Source organism: Zalophus californianus, chromosome 9 (genome assembly GCF_009762305.2).
Source record: "Zalophus californianus isolate mZalCal1 chromosome 9, mZalCal1.pri.v2, whole genome shotgun sequence".
NCBI lineage: Eukaryota > Metazoa > Chordata > Mammalia > Carnivora > Otariidae > Zalophus > Zalophus californianus.
Genome location: NC_045603.1, coordinates 122,499,105 through 122,518,513, shown reverse-complemented (window position 1 = coordinate 122,518,513; position 19,409 = coordinate 122,499,105). Strand labels below are relative to the sequence as shown.

The following is a 19,409-nucleotide window of genomic DNA, read 5'->3' as shown; positions in this document are numbered from 1 at the left end:
GAGACTCCCCTCCCTCCCCCGGGAGGAGCGGCACGGGAGTGCACCACAGGGCTCTGCTGGGTTGGAGACTCCACATGGGGTTGGGTGCCAGAGATAGAAATGCTTGGTCTCAGGCCGAGTGAGCACGGAGTGCGTCCGGAGACCGGGGAGACGGGTGTGACTGCTTTTCTCTGGGGGCACACTGAGGAGTGGGGCCCCGAGTTCTCAGCTCCTCCAGGCGGAGATTGGGAGGCCACCATTTTCACCCTGGTCCTCCAAAGCTGTACCGATAGCTTGCAGGGACCAAAAGCTCTTGAGAGGAAACCGGAGCAGCTTACTTAGCCTGGACTCCAAAGGGCGGGGCAATTCCGCCTCTGGCAAAGACATTTGGGAACCATGGCAACAGGCCCCTCCCCCAGAAGATCAGCACGAACAGCCCCAAGCCAAGACCAAGTTTACCGATCAAGGAGAATGGGAGAACTCCAGCGCTAGGGGAATACTGCACATAGAATTCATGGCTTTTTTATCGTGATTCATTAGTTTTTCAAAGTTAATTTTTTTTAAAGTTTTTTTGGAATTTTTCTTTTTCCCTTTTTCAACCAACATCTTATCCTTTTTTAAAAAAACATTTCTTATTTTTCATTTTTAGAGTCATATTTTATCCTATCATAGTAGTTACACTTATTTTTGGCATATATATGTAAGTTCTCTCTTTAAAATTTTAAGATACAGTTTCTCCTAACAGATCAAAATATACCCTAAATCACTAGTGTATGGCTTTGTTCTAGTCTCCTGCCTGATCACATTCTTTCCTTTTTTTTTTTTTAAATCTTCTTCTTTCTTTATTCAAACAACTTCTTATCAATTTCTTTTATAAAATCTTTTATACTTTTCATCTTTACAGTCATCTTCCATCCCTTCATTGTATCAACCCTTATTTTGTACATATAGAAGTCTTTCTTCCTTTAAAATTTTAGCAGGCACTTTCTTCTAAAAGACCAAAATACGCACAAAATCTAGTGTGTGGCACTGATCTATGCACTAGCCTGATCATTTTTGATCATATTGTTTTTTTTGTTTTGTTCTGTTTTTGTTTGTTTTTATCTTTTTCTCTTTCATTTTTCTTTCTTTCCCTTTCTTGTCCCCTGGTTTCAGGTCTTTTCTGATTTGTATAGTGTATATTTGCTGGGGAGGTTGTTAACCTGTTAGCATTCTGTTCTCTCATTCATCTATTCTCCTCTGGACAAAATGACAAGACGAAAAAAATCACCTCAGGAAAAAGAACAAGAGGTAGTACCGTCTGCCAGGGACCTACTCAATATGGACATTAGTACGATGTTGGACCTAGAGTTCAGAATCATGACATTAAAGATACTAGCTAGGCTTGAAAAAAGCGTAGAAGTTATTAGAGAAACCCTTTCTGGAGAAATAAAAGAACTAAAATCTAACCAAGTCAAAATCAAAAAGGCTATTAATGAGGTGCAATCAAAAATGGGGGCACTAACTGCAAGGATAAATGAGGCAGAAGAGAGAATCAGCGATATAGAAGACCAAATGATGGAAAATAAAGAGGCTGAGAAAAAGAGAAACAACTACAGGATCATGAAGGCAGAATTCAAGAGATAAGCGATACGATAAGATGAAACAACATTAGAATAATTGGGATCCCAGAAGAAGAAGAAAGAGAGAGAGGGGCAGAAGGTATTTTGGAGCAAATAATACCAGAGAACTTCCCTAATGTGGGGAAGGAAACAGGCATCAAAATCCAGGAGGCACAGAGAACCCCTCTCGAAATCAATAAAAACAGGTCAACACCCCGACATCTAATAGTAAAACTTACGAGTCTCAGAGACAAAGAGAAAATCCTGAAAGCAGCTCGGGAGAAGAGATCTGTAACCTATAATGGTAGAAACATTAGATTGGCAACAGACCTATCCACAGAGACCTGAGAGGCCAGAAAGGACTGGCATGATATCTTCACAGCACTAAATGGGAAAAATATGCAGCCAAGAATACTATATCCAGCTAGGCTGTGATTGAAAATAGAAGGAGAGATAAAAAGCTTCCAGGACAAACAAAAACTAAAGGAATTGGCAAACACGAAACCAGCCCTCCAAGAAATATTGGAAGGGGTCCTCTAAGCAAAGAGAGAGCCTAAAAGCTGCATAGATCAGAAAAGAACACAGACAATATACAGGAACAGTCACCTTACAGGCAATACAATGGCACTAAATTCATATCTTTCAATAGTTACCATGAATGTAAATGGGCTCAATGCCCCAATCAAAAGACACAGGCTATCAGATTGGATTAAAAAACAAGACCCATCGATATGCTGTCTGGAAGAGACTCATTTTAGACCCAAAGACACCCCCAGATTGAAAGTGAGGGGGTGGAAAACCATTTACCATGCTACTGAACACCAAAAGAAAGCTGGGGTGGCAATGCTTATATCAGAGAAATTAGATTTTAAACCAAAGACTGTAATAAGAGATGAAGAAGGACACTATATCCTACTTAAAGGGTCTATCCAACAAGAAGATCTAACAATTGTAAATATCTATGCCCCTAACATGCGAGCAGCCAATTATATAAGGCAATTAATAACAAAAGCAAAGAAACACATTGACAACAATGCAATAATAGTGGGGGACTTTAACACCACCCTCACAGAAATGGACAGATCATCTAAGCAAAAGATCAACAAGGAAATAAAGACTTTAAATGACACACTGGACCAAATGGACTTCACAGACATATTCAGAACATTCCATCCCTAAGCAATGGAATACACATTCTTCTCTAGTGCCCATGGAACATTCTCCAGAATTGATCACATCCTAGGTCACAAATCAGGTCTCAACCGGTACCAAATACTGGGATTATTCCCTGCATATTTTCAGACCACCATGGTTTGAAACTAGAACTCAATCACAAGAGGAAAGTCGGAAAGAACTCAAATACATGGAGGCTAAAGAGCATCCTACTAAAGAATGAATGGGTCAACTAGGAAATTAAAGAAGAATTAAAAAAAATTCATGGAAACCAATGAAAATGAAAACACAACTGTTCAAAATTGTTGGGATACAGCAAAGGCAGTCCTGAGAAGAAAGTATATAGCAATACAAGCCTTTCTCAAGAAACAAGAAAGGTCTCAAATACACAACCTAACCCTACACCTAAAGGAGCTGGAGAAAGAACAGCAAATAAAGCCTAAACCCAGCAGGAGAAGGGAAATAATAAAGATCAGAGCAGAAATCAATGAAATAGAAATCAAAAACACAGTAGAACAGATCAACAAAACTAGGAGCTAGTTCTTTGAAAGACTTAACAAGATTGATAAACTCCTGGTCAGACTTATCAAAAAGAAAAGAGAAATGACCCAAATAAACAAAATCATGAATGAAAGAGGAGAGATCACAACCAACAGCAAAGACATACAATTATAAGAACACATTATGAGCAACTCTATGCCAGCAAATTAGATAACCTGGAAGAAATGGGTGCATTCCTAGAGATGTATCAACTACCAAAATTGAACCAGGAAGAAATAGAAAACTTGAACAGACATATAACCACTAAGGAAATTGAAGCAGTCATCAAAAATCTCCCAACAAACAAAAGCCCAGGGCCAGATGGCTTCCCAGGGGAATTCTGTCAAACATTTAAAGAAGAATTAATACCTATTCTTCTGAAACTGTTCCAAAAAAAATAGAAATGGAAGGAAAACTTCCAACCTCATTTTATGAGGCCACCATTACCTTGATCCCAAAACCAGACAAAGACCCCATCAAAAAGGAGAATTACAGACCAATATCCTTGATGAACATGGATGCAAAAATTCTCACCAAAATACTAGCCAATAGGATCCAACAGTACATTAAAAGGATTAATCACCATGACCAAGTAGGATTTATCCCTGGGCTGCAAGGTTGGTTCAACATCCGCAAATCAATCAACGTGATGCAATACATTAACAAAAGAAAGAACAGGAATCATATGATCCTCTCAATAGATGCAGAAAAAGCATTTGACAAAGTACAGCATCCTTTCTTGGTCAAAACTCTTCAGAGTATAGGGATAGCGGGTATATACCTCAATATAAAAGCCATCTATGAAAAACCTACAGCGAATATCATTCTCAATGGGGAAAAGCTGAGAGCTTTTCCCCTAAGGTCAGGAACACGGCAGGGATGTCCACTCTCACCACTGCTATTCAACATTGTATTAGAAGTCCTAGCCACAGCAATCAGACAACAAAAAGAAATCCAAGGCATCCAAATCGGCAAAGAAGAAGTCAAATTCTCACTCTTTGCAGATGATATGATACTTTATGTGGAAAACCCAAAAGACTCCACCCCAAAACTGCTAGAACTCATACAGGAATTCAGTCAAGTAGCAGGATATAAAATCAACGCACAGAAATCAGTGGCATTCCTATACACCACCAACAAGACAGAAGAGAGACAAATCAAGGAGTCGATCCCATTGACAATTGCACCCAAAACCATAAGATACCTAGGAATAAATTTAACCAAAGAGGCAAAGGATCTGTACTCAGAAAACAAACAATACTCTGAAAGAAATTGAGGAAGACACAAAGAAATGGAAAAACCTTCCATGCTCATGGATTTGAAGAACAAACATTGTGAAGATGTCAATGCTACCTAGAGCAATCTACACATTCAGGGCAATCCCTATCAAAATACCATCCACTTTTTTCAAAGAAATGGAGCCAATAATCCTAAAATTTGTATGGAACCAGAAAAGACCCTGAATAGCCAGAGGAATCTTGAAAAAGAAAAGCAAAGCTGGCGGCATCACAATTCCGGACTTCCAGCTCTATTACAAAGCTGTCATCATCAAGACAGTATGGTACTGGCACAAGAACAGATACATAGATCAATGGAACAGAATAGAGAGCCCAGAAATGGACCCTCAACTCTATGGTCAACTCATCTTCAACAAAGCAGGAAAGAATGTCCAATGGAAAAAAGACAGTCTCTTCAACAAATGGTGTTGGGAAAATTGGACAGCCACATGCAGAAGAATGAAACTGGACCCTTTCCTTACACCACACACGAAAATAGACTCCAATTGGTTGAAAGACCTAAACGTGAGACAGGAGTCCATCAAAATCCTAAAGGAGAACACAGGTAGCAACCTCTTCGACCTCAGCCACAGAAACTTCTTCCTAGAAACATCGCCAAAGGCAAGGGAAGCCAGGGCAAAAATGAACTACTGGGATTTCATCAAGATAAAAAGCTTTTGCACAGCAAAAGAAACAGTCCACAAAACCAAGACAACCGACAGAATGGGAGGACATATTTGCAAATGACATATCAGATAAAGGGCTAGTATCCAAAATTTATAAAGAACTTATCAAACTCAACACCCAAAGAACAAATAATCCAATCAAGAAATGGGCAGAAGACATGAACAGACATTTTTCCAAAGAAGACATCCAGATGGCCAACAGACACGTGAAAAAGTGCTCAACATCGCTCGGCATCAGGAAAATCCAAATCAAAACCTCAGTGAGCTACCACCTCACACCAGTCAGAATGGCTAAAATTAACAAGTCAGGAAACGAGAGATGTTGGTGGGGATGCGGAGAAAGGGAAACCCTCCTACACTGTTGGTGGGAATGCAAGCTGGTGCAACCACTCTGGAAAACAGTATGGAGGTTCCTCAAACAGCTGAAAATAGAGCTACCATATGACCTAGCAATTGCACTCCTGGGTATTTACCACAAAGATACAAATGTAGGGATCCAAAGGGGTACGTGCACCCCAATGTTTATAGCAGCAATGTCCACAATAGCCAAACTGTGGAAAGAGCCAAGACGTCCATCGACAGATGAATGGATAAAGAAGTGGTATATATACACAATGGAATATTATGCAGCCATCAAAAGGAATGAGATCTTGCCATTTGCAATGATGTGGATGGAACTGGAGGGTGTTATGCTGAGTGAAATAAGTCAATCAGAGAAAGACATGTTATCATATGACCTCACTGATATGAGGAATTCTTATTCTCAGGAAACAAACTGAGTGTTGCTGGAGTGGTGGGGGGTGGGAGGGATGGGGTGGCTGGGTGATAGACATTGGGTAGTGTATGTGCTGTGGTGAGCACTGTGAATTGTGTAAGACTGTTGAATCACAGATCTGTACTTCTGAAACAAATAATGCAAAATATGTTAAGAATAAAAAAAGAAGAAGATAGCAGGAGGGGAAGAATGAAGGGGAGTAAGTCGGAGGGGGAGATGAACCATGAAAGATGATGGACTCTGAAAAACAAACTGAGGGTTCTAGAGGGGAGGGTGGTGGGGGGATGGGTTAGCCTGATGATGGGTATTAAAGAGGGCACATTCTGCGTGGAGCACTGGGTGTTATGCACAAACAATGAATCATGGAACACTACATCAAAAACTAATGATGTAATATATGCTGATTAGCATAACGATAAAAATTTAAAAAAATAAATAATCAAAAAAAAGTTGTATTTTTCCCTGAAGCATTCAGGTGCTTATTAAGTATTTACTGTGTGCTCATCACCATTTTAGGTGCTCTGTATCCCTCAAAGTGCCTCATGGAGCCTGGTCTTAAAGTCTCCTAGGGGAGACAGACAAGCATTTAAATGGACAAATACTGATATAATTAAAAATTATGAGAAATTTACAAAGGAAAATTTCCTCAGCTTGTGTGATACAGGAAGGCTTCTCTGAAGAAATAACATTGATATTGACACTTGAAATGAGATTTTTAATTCATGAATACTATTTGGTGGTTTAATAACTCTAGTTATTAAACTAGAGCAAAAGGCAAATGAGGGTTATTGTTTGGGTTTAAATCTATGACCTAGTTTTTGGTGCTTTAGGTATGGATCAGCTTTAAGTTGTCATATAGAAGTGTAGGAGTTATTATTTGGAGCCTCCTTTCACGAGAAGAATGAGAGGTAGATGATTACTATCATAAAAGAACATTGTATATCAAAATAGTAAATTACAGTTCTACTTTTTTCCCTTTAAATATTGTCTTTAATGGTGTAGGGGATGAAAAATTAGCCTCATGATTGGAAAGAAAATAACATTAGGAATTTTAGAACACTTCTGCTTAAAGAAATTTCTATCATTCAGCCAGTCACTTGGGACAATATTGTGTTGTAGTAAAATCTTATTGTACCTTACTACATCATTTTTAAATAACAAAAACCTATTTTTATGAGCTTTTAAGTTAATAGTTCCAAACTTTCTTCACTTTTTTCTCTCTGATATGGACCAGGCTATTTTCGAAAATGCTTCTTTGTAACCTCCAATCAAATAGGTTCCATTAATTCCCAGGACTAGAGAAATTGAGTGATATTTGTCCTCATTCAAGTAATAGATGAGATGTGAAATGGGTTTTATGGTATGTGGGTCTCCAGAGGATGCTTTAAAATAATGTGTGAGTTTGTGGGGTGTCAAGTAGCAAATTAGTTTCAAACTGATTAACATTTATCTTTTTTAAACTTAGGCATATTAGGCAGCTATACTTGAGGGGGAGGGGTAACTCACTAAAATTTTGGCCCTTCTAGTACATCTGAAACTACATGGAATGCTTGCAGAATACCTGCTGCGATTTGCCAACCCTTTAACAACCATGGAAAGCAAATCAATTTCACATGACCTGCATACTTAGAAATGATTTTTTAAGGTTTCTGTTTCTTTCATTCAAGAATAACAGAAAGAATTCTGTCGAAATAAAGAAACATGAATGACATTTTGAATGACCTTATTTCCTCAACCACATTCCCCTCCTTGATTTTTTTTTTTTAACCTCCACTCTAAACAAAGCAGAAGCTCTGATGGGAAAAGATTCTGTGGGCATAAAAGGAGTTAGGCCAACAGCACGTGGGTGTATAATATAAAATGAGATATTATATAAGAGAAAAGGAGGCTGAATTGATATAAACATTTTAATTTACACCTACACTGGGGGGAGTGATGATGCTTCCATGAATTAAATATATCAGCAGTGTAGTACCATCAAACTGCATTGCTGGGAGATACTTCTCCGTGGATTTCTTGTGTTCTTCACAGTTCAGTATCTGAGTAAGGAATGTGTTTGAGTAACCTTTACCCTGAGATATTTGCTTACAAATTCCAGATTAAGCGCCCTCTCTCCCTCCTTCCTATCCTCTCTCTAGAGTTTTAGATGAACTGGTGTACCAGCAGCTTATAGCTGCTAGTCTCCTCTGGGATCTTCTATGGAGGAAAACATCTAATTGAGGGACAAGTGGAAGGAATTTTTCTGGCTGATGCTTTTTGCTGTCCCTCTAAATCAAGGATCTGGTGTCTTCTGTCAGTATATGTGTATGAAACAGTGGCAGGCTATCTTGTTCGCTTGTGAGTAGGGTAAAGTTTCATACCCTTCACGGTTTCTGACCTAACTGTGCAAGGAATTGCAAACTCAAATGTCTATGGGAACCAGGGAAGGGATATGAATTGGAAGTAGGTCAGGTGTTAAATAATAAATGGCAGCTGACACTCAGCCTTCGAGTTACGTTTTTAAGAGGGAGTAATGGAACTGTAGCAACTATAGGACAATATCTTTCTGTGAAAGAATCTTACTTTTAAAGTATTTGGCAACCTATTCTCCTTGAAAGCACTGTTTTGGTTAAACCATACTCCTGGGAGCCAAATTGTCACCATTGAGACTTTTCTGTCCTAGATGGTGAGAAACCATCAAGATGGACTTTTTTTTTTTTAATTCTTTTTGGTAACCATGGAAACATTTGGCATAATGCCAAAGCACACAGTCATTGAAAAATTAAAAATTCTTAGGAAGCCATATATATATATATGTATATATATATATGGCTGACATTAGGTAAGAAGAAATATGGTATATGGCCAAAATATCAACAAAAATTTTGCCATGATTTTCTCCCCAAAGTGGATCTTAAACAGATGAGGCAGACATCAGATGTTTTCTTTTAAGTAATCCTTTTATAACACTTGCCCTACTTACCTGTTCCAGCATTTTATTTCATCTCTACTAGTACCATGATTTTATTTTTATTATCCATTTCTGAGCTCGGGGTATATATAGTTTAGGTAGAGCATTTGTGGCCTACGTTTAATGATAAATGGTGTTCATATGTATAGTATAATAATCGGAAAACTCTAATTATGCTGCACTTTTTTTGTATGTGGTATGGCCAGAGACATACAAAAAAAGAGACAAGACATAAAATTTGTCAGACAAAAATCCAAGTTTTATCTCATTGAGATTAGTTTTAAGGTTGTATACAAAAATTGCAGTTGTGACTTAAAAACCTTTTTATGTTGAATCTAGCAAATATTTCCCTAAACATTAGCCTAGAAAGTTTGAGATCCTGAGGTGACTTTCTATGAGCCCCTCAAATTGTAGCTTATATGGTAAACTATTAGATAGTTGTCTGAATGTGTTTATAGGAGTTTGGCCACTTCACCTGTTAGCCAACTATAAAAACAGGGTAAAAGAGAATTTTTATGTCTTTCATTTTCTTTGTTTCTGCATTTTTAATTATGGAAATAGTAAATGAAAATAAGTGGGCATCACTAGGAAGTATAAGGGAAAACAAATAGTCTCCGGAAAATTATTAGTGGATCACAAGAGAATTTTCATAGCTGAATTAAAAAGTACAGTTAGATACTTCAGATTACTATGTGCTAATTATAAAATTTCATGTATGAAATTAGTAATTTAGAAAGTGAAAATACTACTTGAGATAATGATGATTTATGGCAATAAATATAGAATAAATGTTTTTATTTGTTTATTGAGGTAGAATTTATATAAGTAAAATTCATCCTCTTTAGGTGATCAGCTCTATGAATTTCAGTAAACTTAAACAGTTGTGTAACCACCTCCACAACTAAGAAAATATTTCCCTCATCACCCCAGATTCCCCATTCCTCTATGTCATCGATCCCCTTCCCTGCCCCACAGCCCCTGGCCACACTCCTCTGATTTCTTTCTCCATATTTCTACCTATTCTGGAATGTTGTATAAATGGATTGATCAAATATGTAGCCTTTTGAGCTCAGCTTCTTTCTCTAGGTATAATGCTTCTGTGATTCACAGCTGTTGTTATATGTACCCCTAGTGTGTTTCTTTTCATTGCTGAGTGGAATTCCATTGTATAGATCTCCCACAAGTTGCTTTACTATTTACCAACTGAAGGATATTTGAATTGTTTTCAGCTTTTGGAGATGGAGATCATAAATAGAGCTGCTATAAACTTTGTGAACAGGTTTTTGCTTGGCATGGCTTCATTTCTCTTGGGTAAACAAATACCTATGTGTGGGATTGCCACATTGTAGGGAAGTATATGTTTAATTTTATAAGAAACTGCCAAACCATTTTCCAAAGTGGCTGCACCATTTTAGATTCCCGTTAGCAATGCATTGGAGTCCTAGCTGCTCCACATTGAGTATAGGTTTTTTAGTTTTTTTTTTTTTAATCTTAAGAAGCAGTCATTTCAAATCTTTCTGAAGATGCATTGTATTAAAAATCGATATATTATGTTTGAATTTTATATTCTTTTACAAACATGGGATGGTTAAAGTAGAAGTGGCAGGTTGAGTTAATACCATTTTTTTCTTTCCCATGAGTTAATTTACACATATATACATATATATGTTAAGAAATTGAAGATATTTTAGTAAAATTATGATTAAATTGTGTCTTACATATATACGATAATGGGAGTTTCCAGATCATTTAAAATGCTTGGCCAATAATTCAGAACTTCCTACATATAGAGACAAAGGAGTTCAGGCAAGTCTTGAGACCCTTATTAATAGTTGAGTCTTTGGTTATATTAGAACTAAAAGTTGCAATGTAGTTGATAAGGCTACTGTATTTTAGTTGGAACATCTAGATGTGGAAGCCCATGAAAAGAACAACTTAGAAGCACTGGATTACTTTACAAAATTTCCAAGCCAGTGATAGTTCTAATGTAGGTAGAATTAGCCTCTACAGATAATGCAGGTCATTTAGACCAAACTGGAATTTCCAGTTGCCCTTTAAGTAATTCAGTAAGGTACTAATGGCACTTAAGAGTAAAATGTGGCTTCTCTAATTTCCAGAATGGCAATACTGCCCTGCATACAATGTTTGTATTTTAACATCCTCTCATTTTTTCTGGGAAAAACATCAGAAATGAAAGTGAATTTTCCAGAATAGGGACACTTGGGTTTGTTCTTTTTTTGTGTGTGTGACTATTTTCTTAGGACTAGTTTCTCAGGCTTACATGCAAAGCTTTTTGCAAGACCTCATTTAAATATAGGGCAAAGGCAAAGGTAGAATTAAACCTGAACATTCATAACTTTTTCTCAAGATGTGATTTGTTATCAAGTAGGTTTTTTTTTTTTTTTTAATGGCTGGCTTAATTAAATATTTGAAAGAGGCTGAGACTACAGATATACATACAAACTAACATTTTTAGTATTTCAACTTGAAGCTATCGTTTATTCTCAACAATGTTAACATTTAGAGGGTTAGGAAATTGAATCGATTTTGGTAAAAATTATGATTACATTGTATCTTAACACAAAACCCAACTGTCTTCTGCCTCAGATTATTTTTTTGTCTTCTTCTTGGCACCTAATGCTGTTACAAGCACTATGAAAATGCTTCTCATGTAATATGCAGTGAACTCCAATAGAAACAAGCTTCTGCAAACAGCATCCACTCATAGGTGCTGCTTACCTGGTGTGGTCCACAAATGAGAAAATTCGTAATTTTCACAAATGGCCATTTCTTAAACTTGTGATTACATAACGACAACAAAAGGAATACTTTGAAACTGTTGGGCCTACACTCTCAAGTAGAGCTATGTATGTATATGTCCCCAAAGTTAGCTTACAGATATTTATATGTACAAGAACTGTGCTTTTCATAAACTTTGGGATTTTGATATCATTTTCTATCCCTCCTCGTTCATAAACTAATATGATCATGAGCAGTGCAGCAAAGTTAGTAGTGTTTCTTATTTTCCCTAATTTTTCCTTTTTCTTACATCTTCTCAGCCTTTGTTAGCATGTCCTGTGTTTTACCACAGTGGGATAGACCTATTGATCCAGGGAATTAATTAATAATCTTTGTGTATGTCTTTTCCCCCTTGATTACCCAACTGCAGTTTTTTTGTTTTAATAGAACAAAAAAAATATTTTTTTCAGTATGTTCTGCCAAATTCTGACTGCTGGTTTTTTGTTTATTAGAATAATTATATGATTTTCTACTGAGTATTCTTTCTGCATTTTTGTTTTCGCTGCCTATAATATTTCTTTCATTCATGATAGTGGAGAAATGAAGGGTGCATTTTATATTTGGAGCAATCCATTATAAAGCACTAGGATACTTCCTGCATAGTACTGGTACCTAAATGTTCCTCTGGCAATATTAGGTGGGTTACATTCACCCATTGGTTAGATACATAAACTTTTCCCACATTGATTAATTTCCTTACTGACAAATTACAGAGAAAATTCTGGTAGTTCTCAAGAAAGACTAGGAAGTTGGGGAAGATGTCAAGAGGTTTGAGGTCAGGAATTTGATCTTTTTAAAACTTCCCTCCAACTAAGACATCCATAAATAAGGTGTGAGACAAGTTTGAATAGAAGCTAACAATTAAAAAAAAATGAAATAAAATTTCAACTCCCCCATATAGCATTTGTGAGGAAAAATGCAACAGAAACATATATTCGTATAATAGTGGGAAAACAGAATGTGTTTTTTGAGTTTGCTTGAAGTTCTTCATTATTAAATTATAGCAGGATTCCTATTCAGTATGCAGTGTATTTGCATAAGTATTAAAATGATTTATCATGATTAATTTCTATTATAGTAAATTTCAGGCCTAATCACAATCTGCCACATACTGTAGTGGTTTGTCAATATTTCATGTTTTCCTGGAGGTTTGGTGGAATTGCTGCTCATGTAACCATACAGATGTCATCGGAATTTGCTGTGATTAATGCAGTTCTGAAGGAGATCTAATAACGATTAGCCAGTTTCATAAAGTGTTACAGAATAAGGTCAGTGTGAGAAAAATTCTAAAGCTCTTAAAAATGTGCATTCTGGCAAGTACCTCTGCCTGCAAATTGAATTTCTTGAACAGTGAGGAGGTTTAACTTTGGAAACAGATGCACTCCTTAGGCAAAGATGGGAAAAAGAGATGATGATTTGCCTTCAGATACTCAAAGGATCAGGAAAGAAAAAAATGGGGCGAGTCTAGAGCTAAAGGTTGAAAGTTATAGGGAAGTAGATATAAATCTGATCTATTACAGTTTCGGAAAATCACTAGAAACACAACAGGCTTCGTGGTTCTAATGGGCCCACTAAGGAATAGAGCCTCCTGTTACTGGAATTATCTAGGTAGCAATAAGATGCCTATTTAGGGACACGACTGGAAAGTAATTTTTTTAGTGGTTCAGAAGAAATTTTAAGTAAATTCTGAATTTTTTTTCTACCGCAAGTTTCCATAAATTAATGTCCTTCACGGTATCAACAGATTTTTTTGTATTTTTCTTAGATTTTGGTGGAGGCTTCAGTAGGAGATGGCTTTACTGGAGACATTGCAATCGATGATTTGTCATTCATGGGCTGTGCCCTCTACCCTGGTAAGGAAGAATATTTTAATATATGAGTATGTTCAAACCTGTTTACTTGAAAAAAACAGCTGTTGAGGAAATCAATATTTCATTTCCACAATATTCTAAAAATACCCTTACTTCTATTCTAGTATATTAACCCTGGGAAAGATTATTGTGCATCTTTGCTAGTAATTAGTCTTAATATCTTTGCAAACATAGTAGAGAGGTTTGAATCAGCTGTGCTTCCGTCTCATCATGTGGAAAATATTAGGAAATCATGTCTGAAATTAAACCATAATTCCATTATATTTGAGAGGTTATAATAACCAAATTGGTCACCTTATAATTACATTGTTTTGGAGACTGTATTAATCTTACCATTACCTTCAGAGATGTTTTCCTGTCAAGCAACACTAAATATTCCTAAGGATTGTTATCAACCATTTCTTCTCTGTGTTACACATTTCTTTTATAAAAAAAAAAAACAAATATATGTTTCCCAGATTTATATTTGCATTCTCAACCTTTACCCTGAAATCCAGACTTAGGTACTAACTACCTAGTGAACATCTCAACTTAGATGTCTGGTAGACATCTCAGAGATAATGAAGGGAAATAACCTAAAACAAGCCTACAATAAACTAAAACTAAAACAAACACCCCAGGTAAAGTGCCTTCCAGGCAGTACATAGCAATCTAATAGGACTGGTTATCAAGCTCTTGGGCTCTGAGGCTGGAGGCTCTTAAATTGCACAGCAAGGGGGGAGCACAGCTTCCTTCCTGAAGAGATCAGAGGCAGAGTAATTTAAAAATCAATTGCAGGGGTGCCTGGGTGGCTCAGTCCTTAAGTGTCTGCCTTTGGCTCAGGTTATGATCCCAGGGTCCTGGGATCGAGCCCAACATCGAGCCCAACATCGAGCCCCACATCAAGCCCCACAGGCTCTCTGCTCAGTGGGGAGCCTGCTTCTCCCCCTCCCACTCCCCGTGCTTGTGTTCCCTCTCTCTCTGTGTCTCTCTGTCTAATAAATAAAATCTTTTTTAAAAAAATCAAGTGCAGCAATCCATCTAGAGAGCACTCTCAAGTGCTGAAAACTTAACCTCCAGCCCCACCCGATCACTGTAGTGTTATTGGTCAGAAGAGCATCAGCCCCTCCCTGGACATATTCAGGGCTGGACTCCAGTTCTGTTCATTGTAGTTATGAGACTCAGCTGTCATCCTCCACCTCGTCATCCTAGCAGGATTAATTCCCTTAACCACTCTGTGGTGGTTTTCACAGAACTCTGCAGAAAGCCAAATCCCTCTCTGGACAAAGCCAGCAATAAGGAAATCAGAATTCAACAAGTTTACCCTTATCTCTTGCTGGCTGCAAGTGAATTCTTGGTTACTAACTGTCCTTCTGATCTTGCCATTCTTCTGTGCCTCCCTATCTCAGTAAATGACAGTTTATTTCTGTTTGTGTATTTTTCATGAACAAATCTGTGTCGCCACTAGCTGCAGATATATCCAGAGTCAACTACTTCGGTCCAAGCCACCACTGTGTCTGCATGGATTATTATAGTTGCCTTTTAAATGATCTCTGCTTCTACCCTTGAGAATATAATCTGTTCTCGGAACAGTGGGCAGAATGATCTTTTTCAAACTTAGATAAAAGATCATGTCTTCCTATCATCAGAGTTTTCCTATGACATCCTCTTTCATTGAGCGCAAGAGCCAGTTCTACAGTAACTTTCAAGGCATGCATGCCTGGTCCCCTCATACCTCCGGACTTCACCTGCTACCCCTACTTGACTTCTCTTAACTGCAAGGCCTCTCAGCTAATCCTTAAATACTCCAACCCACTTATGCCTCAGGACTTCTACACCTTCTTGTCCCTCATCCTGACATGTGCTTCCCCCCGATACACACTTGACTCCCTTCCTTACTTCTTTCTGATTTGCTCTAAATTTTTTTCCATAGTAGAGACTTCTCTGAACACTACATGCAAACACACACATACACACACACACACACCCCATACACACAGTCTCTTTGTAGACATTTTCTTTCTCCTTCCCCTGTGTTATTTTTCTCTAGAACGCCTGTCATCCTTATGGTTCTGTTTTCCCCGACAATAATGTTAGCTGCATGGCAGCAGGGACTTTATCTGATCGCTGTCTTATCTCCAGTATCTGGCACATAATATTACTCAATATTAACAGTTGTTGGTTAAATGGGTAGATAGATGGAGAGATGCCTGTATCTTTTGAAGTGTTTTATATACTTTTGATATATATTTTAGTTTATTATTATTGCTCAAGGATTATTTTTATATGCAGGACACTGTCATAAGCTAGCTTTTGTTGAAAGCCAAACCTCAGTGGCTTATAAATTCAAGCATTTATTTCTTGCTCTCAAGACTGTGGGTGGGCAGAGAACAATAATGGCAAAAGTATGTGTTTCTTTTTAATTCTATAGAGCTTCAAGCTGTGTATTTCTGTTCCTTCTTTCCTGTTTATGTGGGACCAAAGCTAAAAGACGAAGATCTTACCTGACATATTTTGTTGTCAAGTAGAAGGGTGGAAAAAGAAAGCACACTTAAAGCTTCTGTTGGGACATGGTATGTGTATGTCTGCTCATGTCTATTGGTCAGAACAAGTCATGTGATCAAGCCTAACAAGGGGGTAGAGAAGCATTCTTAACTGACAAGAAGCTTGGCAAGAGTAGGGAATACAGAAAGTCCTTAAGAGATATAAGGTACATATAAATGGTACAGTAATGTCATTTACCACTCATATGTACCATCTTATATAATCCTCTAATATTTTATTTTATTTTTATTTTTTTAGAGAGAGAGTGCACACATGCATACACATGCACCTGCAAATGGCTGGGGGGAGAGGCAGATGGGGAGGGAGAGGGAGAGAATTTAAGCAGGCTCCACATCCAGCGTGGATCCCCACGTGGGGCTCGATCTCACAACCCTGAAATCATGACCTGTGCCTAAATCAAGACTTGGTCACTTAACTGACTAAGCCACTTAGGTGCCCCAATCCTCTAACCTTTTGAGTCTAAAATAATGTCTAGTCTATTGCCAGTGAAGATATCTTAAATGTTGGATAGGATTGATATCTTTGTTATCCCAATTTTATGGAGCAAGCTGAGAGGGGGACAACTTGCCCAAGGCTACCTAGTGAAAAAGTGACAAATTATGTCGCTTCTTAGGACCACAGTGTTAACCACTGTCACACCGCTCATCAAATACACTAACCTCACAAGGAAGAGAATACATATTCTACTTTATAGATGGGAAAAATTAGATGTGAAGATGAAAATACATAGTTGAGGGGAAGAACGAGAGTTTCACCTAAATATGTGTGATTTCAGTGCCCAGGGCTTTTGCCAAATCGCCCCCACTTTGAGCTTAGGGAGCATCACTGTGACCCGAGGGGCAGAGGAGTCCATAGAAGAATGTAGAAAGGGAACACAAGGGGTACTGTTGCTGCTCCGGTTATCTTGCTACTCACATTCTATGGCTGATGGTTCCAAAGGAGTGAGAGAAGAGTGGCCGGACCCAGAGGCAGAGATGTGAAGTATCAGTTACAGACCATTAGTTCTGATTTCCTGGTTCAAGTTTTGGATGAAAAATAGGGAATTTTAAAAACTGCCTGAACTGTGTGGTTTTAATGTTGGCTTTGTAACAAAAGAAACACTAGCTTGAAACCACAGAGCCTGTTGAAACTATAGGTTTCTTAGAGGAATTTGATGGCATCTTGCCATAAGATGAAAATAAAATAAAAATTCGGCTTTCAGTAAAAATATTGCTCTTGGTGATTAGCGGTCAGTTTTTTTTTCTTCTATTAGTTGAAATGGGACCAGCGCATGTAGATACCCTACAGACATTGATTTGTTTCCAATATAAACTGATAATTTATCTACAGCATTTTTCTTCCTTGGCTAATAAAACAAAAACTTAAAAAATACATACATACAAAAACTTAAAAAATTACAGATGCAAAATATTGACCTAATCTCCAAAGTATGAGTTGGCACATTACCTGTAACCTTTATGCTAAGTGACCATAAGGAGTCATTTATTTCATTTTTACCTATTCCCTCAAACTCAGCCTCTTTTTCCCTCATTCCTTGTTCCTTTTTATGACATCACTATTCTCTAGCAATCCAGGATTGAAATTCCACGGTATTCTTTCACTTTCCCTTTAAAATTGCCTGCTTGCAAAACTTGCTGACTCCAACTCCAAAATATTTCTCACATCTCTTCTATTTTTTCGATTGTTACCTTAGTTCAAAACAGTATTGACTCGAATGGTAACCTTTTACCTGCAAACTTTCATTGATTTTCCCCCAATAGTATGTATGCCATGAACTTAGTTTCCTTTCACTTTTTCCTACAACATCATTATCTGCTTTTTAGGTCAACTCTTTCTCATTTTCTCACTTCCAGTTTTTTCTAACTTAATTTTCAAATCCATTCTCTGTTATGGATTGTACCTTCTTTGTTTCAATATCTTGAGGAGTATACATTCTTCTTTTAAAACTAATCCAGGAGGATACTGGAGAAAAGACTTTTTAGGCAAGATTAATTGCATTTCTAGGGAAAGCAGACAAACTTAACCATCAGTAGAATCCTATGATTTCTTTGCTTCATTATATAAGGATGTTGCTCATTCCCAGAGTAGACAGTTATGGAGGGTAGTGGCAAAGTCAAATCCCCTCACTTTGAATCAGATCATCAGAATAGATTATTAAGTAAGAATTGTTGCCAGGCAGTATTTAGATTTAAAAATAAGTATCTCAAAGGAAATATCTGTTTTTCATTATTCTTTCTCCAAACTACATGAGAAAAGCAAGAAGAATGTTCCCTTCAGCAGGACACATATGACAGTTTCTTTCTTGCCTCAAGCATTATTTGTGAGATAGCTGGGTTATTTGTAAAACTAAAATCATAACTACAGGCATCACAACATACTGTGTGCAAACTGAAAAAAATTGCGTAAGCACTTTTCATCCTATTTTAAAAATTCAGAATTCAACAATATCAGAATTACTACTTGCTAGAAATATCAATTATTAGAATGAATATCAGTATCCCAAGATATTAGTGTTTCATTATTTTCAAGAAAGTTGTTACAAAGTCAGTGGCATATCTTGCAACTGCTGATGGCTTAAAATTGAGAAAGTATGGTAACTATTTATAGGATGCTTAAAAATAATTTTTATGATGTCCTCCTCCACCTGCTGAATGGTTTCTGTTGTTGTCATTGTTAAACTGAGCTGATTGTATTTTTGGCATCCCTCCTCATTAACCTCAATGTCAAAGCAGATTTATGTATAAATGCTTGTTCAAGTGACCCTTCTTTCTGCAAAGAGGATTTATTGCAGTGTGAGTGAAAAGACAAGGGGAAAAGTTTGGGTACTTTTCTCTTCATTTTTAACATCTCACTTGCAACTTTTTACTTTATAATTTTAAACTGTTTGGTGTGTCTGTTATATTTGTCTAAAAATAATACACTCCATAAAAGTATTTCATTTTAAGGTCTTTTTTCCATATTTTTCTAAAGGAAATATAGACTCCGAAAAAAATGCAAATTATTGGAAATATTTACAGTTTAATAAAAGACTTCATGGCAAAAATGGAGAAATTTGAGACTCCGGCTGGCAGTCTTAAATATTCTGGTTTTAGCATGTTTGGTGTAGTCTTGCAAAATAGTGGAAGTATATAGGAATATTAGCAATATATAGAAATAAATAGAAAATAATAGCAAATATATAGGAAAAAAATTGGCCAAAGCCTGTGGTCCATTC

At 37.1% G+C, this 19,409-nt stretch overlaps 1 protein-coding gene across 1 annotated transcript in view; it reads left to right on the top strand.

The window, feature by feature from the left end:
• Positions 1-19,409, top strand: part of MALRD1 (MAM and LDL receptor class A domain containing 1) — a gene marked incomplete at its 5' end in the record, with an annotated part of 847,841 nt that overhangs the window by 262,834 nt on the left and 565,598 nt on the right. Inside the window, one exon of the mRNA XM_035729081.1 lies at positions 13,546-13,633. Coding sequence (XP_035584974.1) covers positions 13,546-13,633 — 88 coding nt within the window. The remainder of the gene's footprint in view (positions 1-13,545; positions 13,634-19,409) is intronic.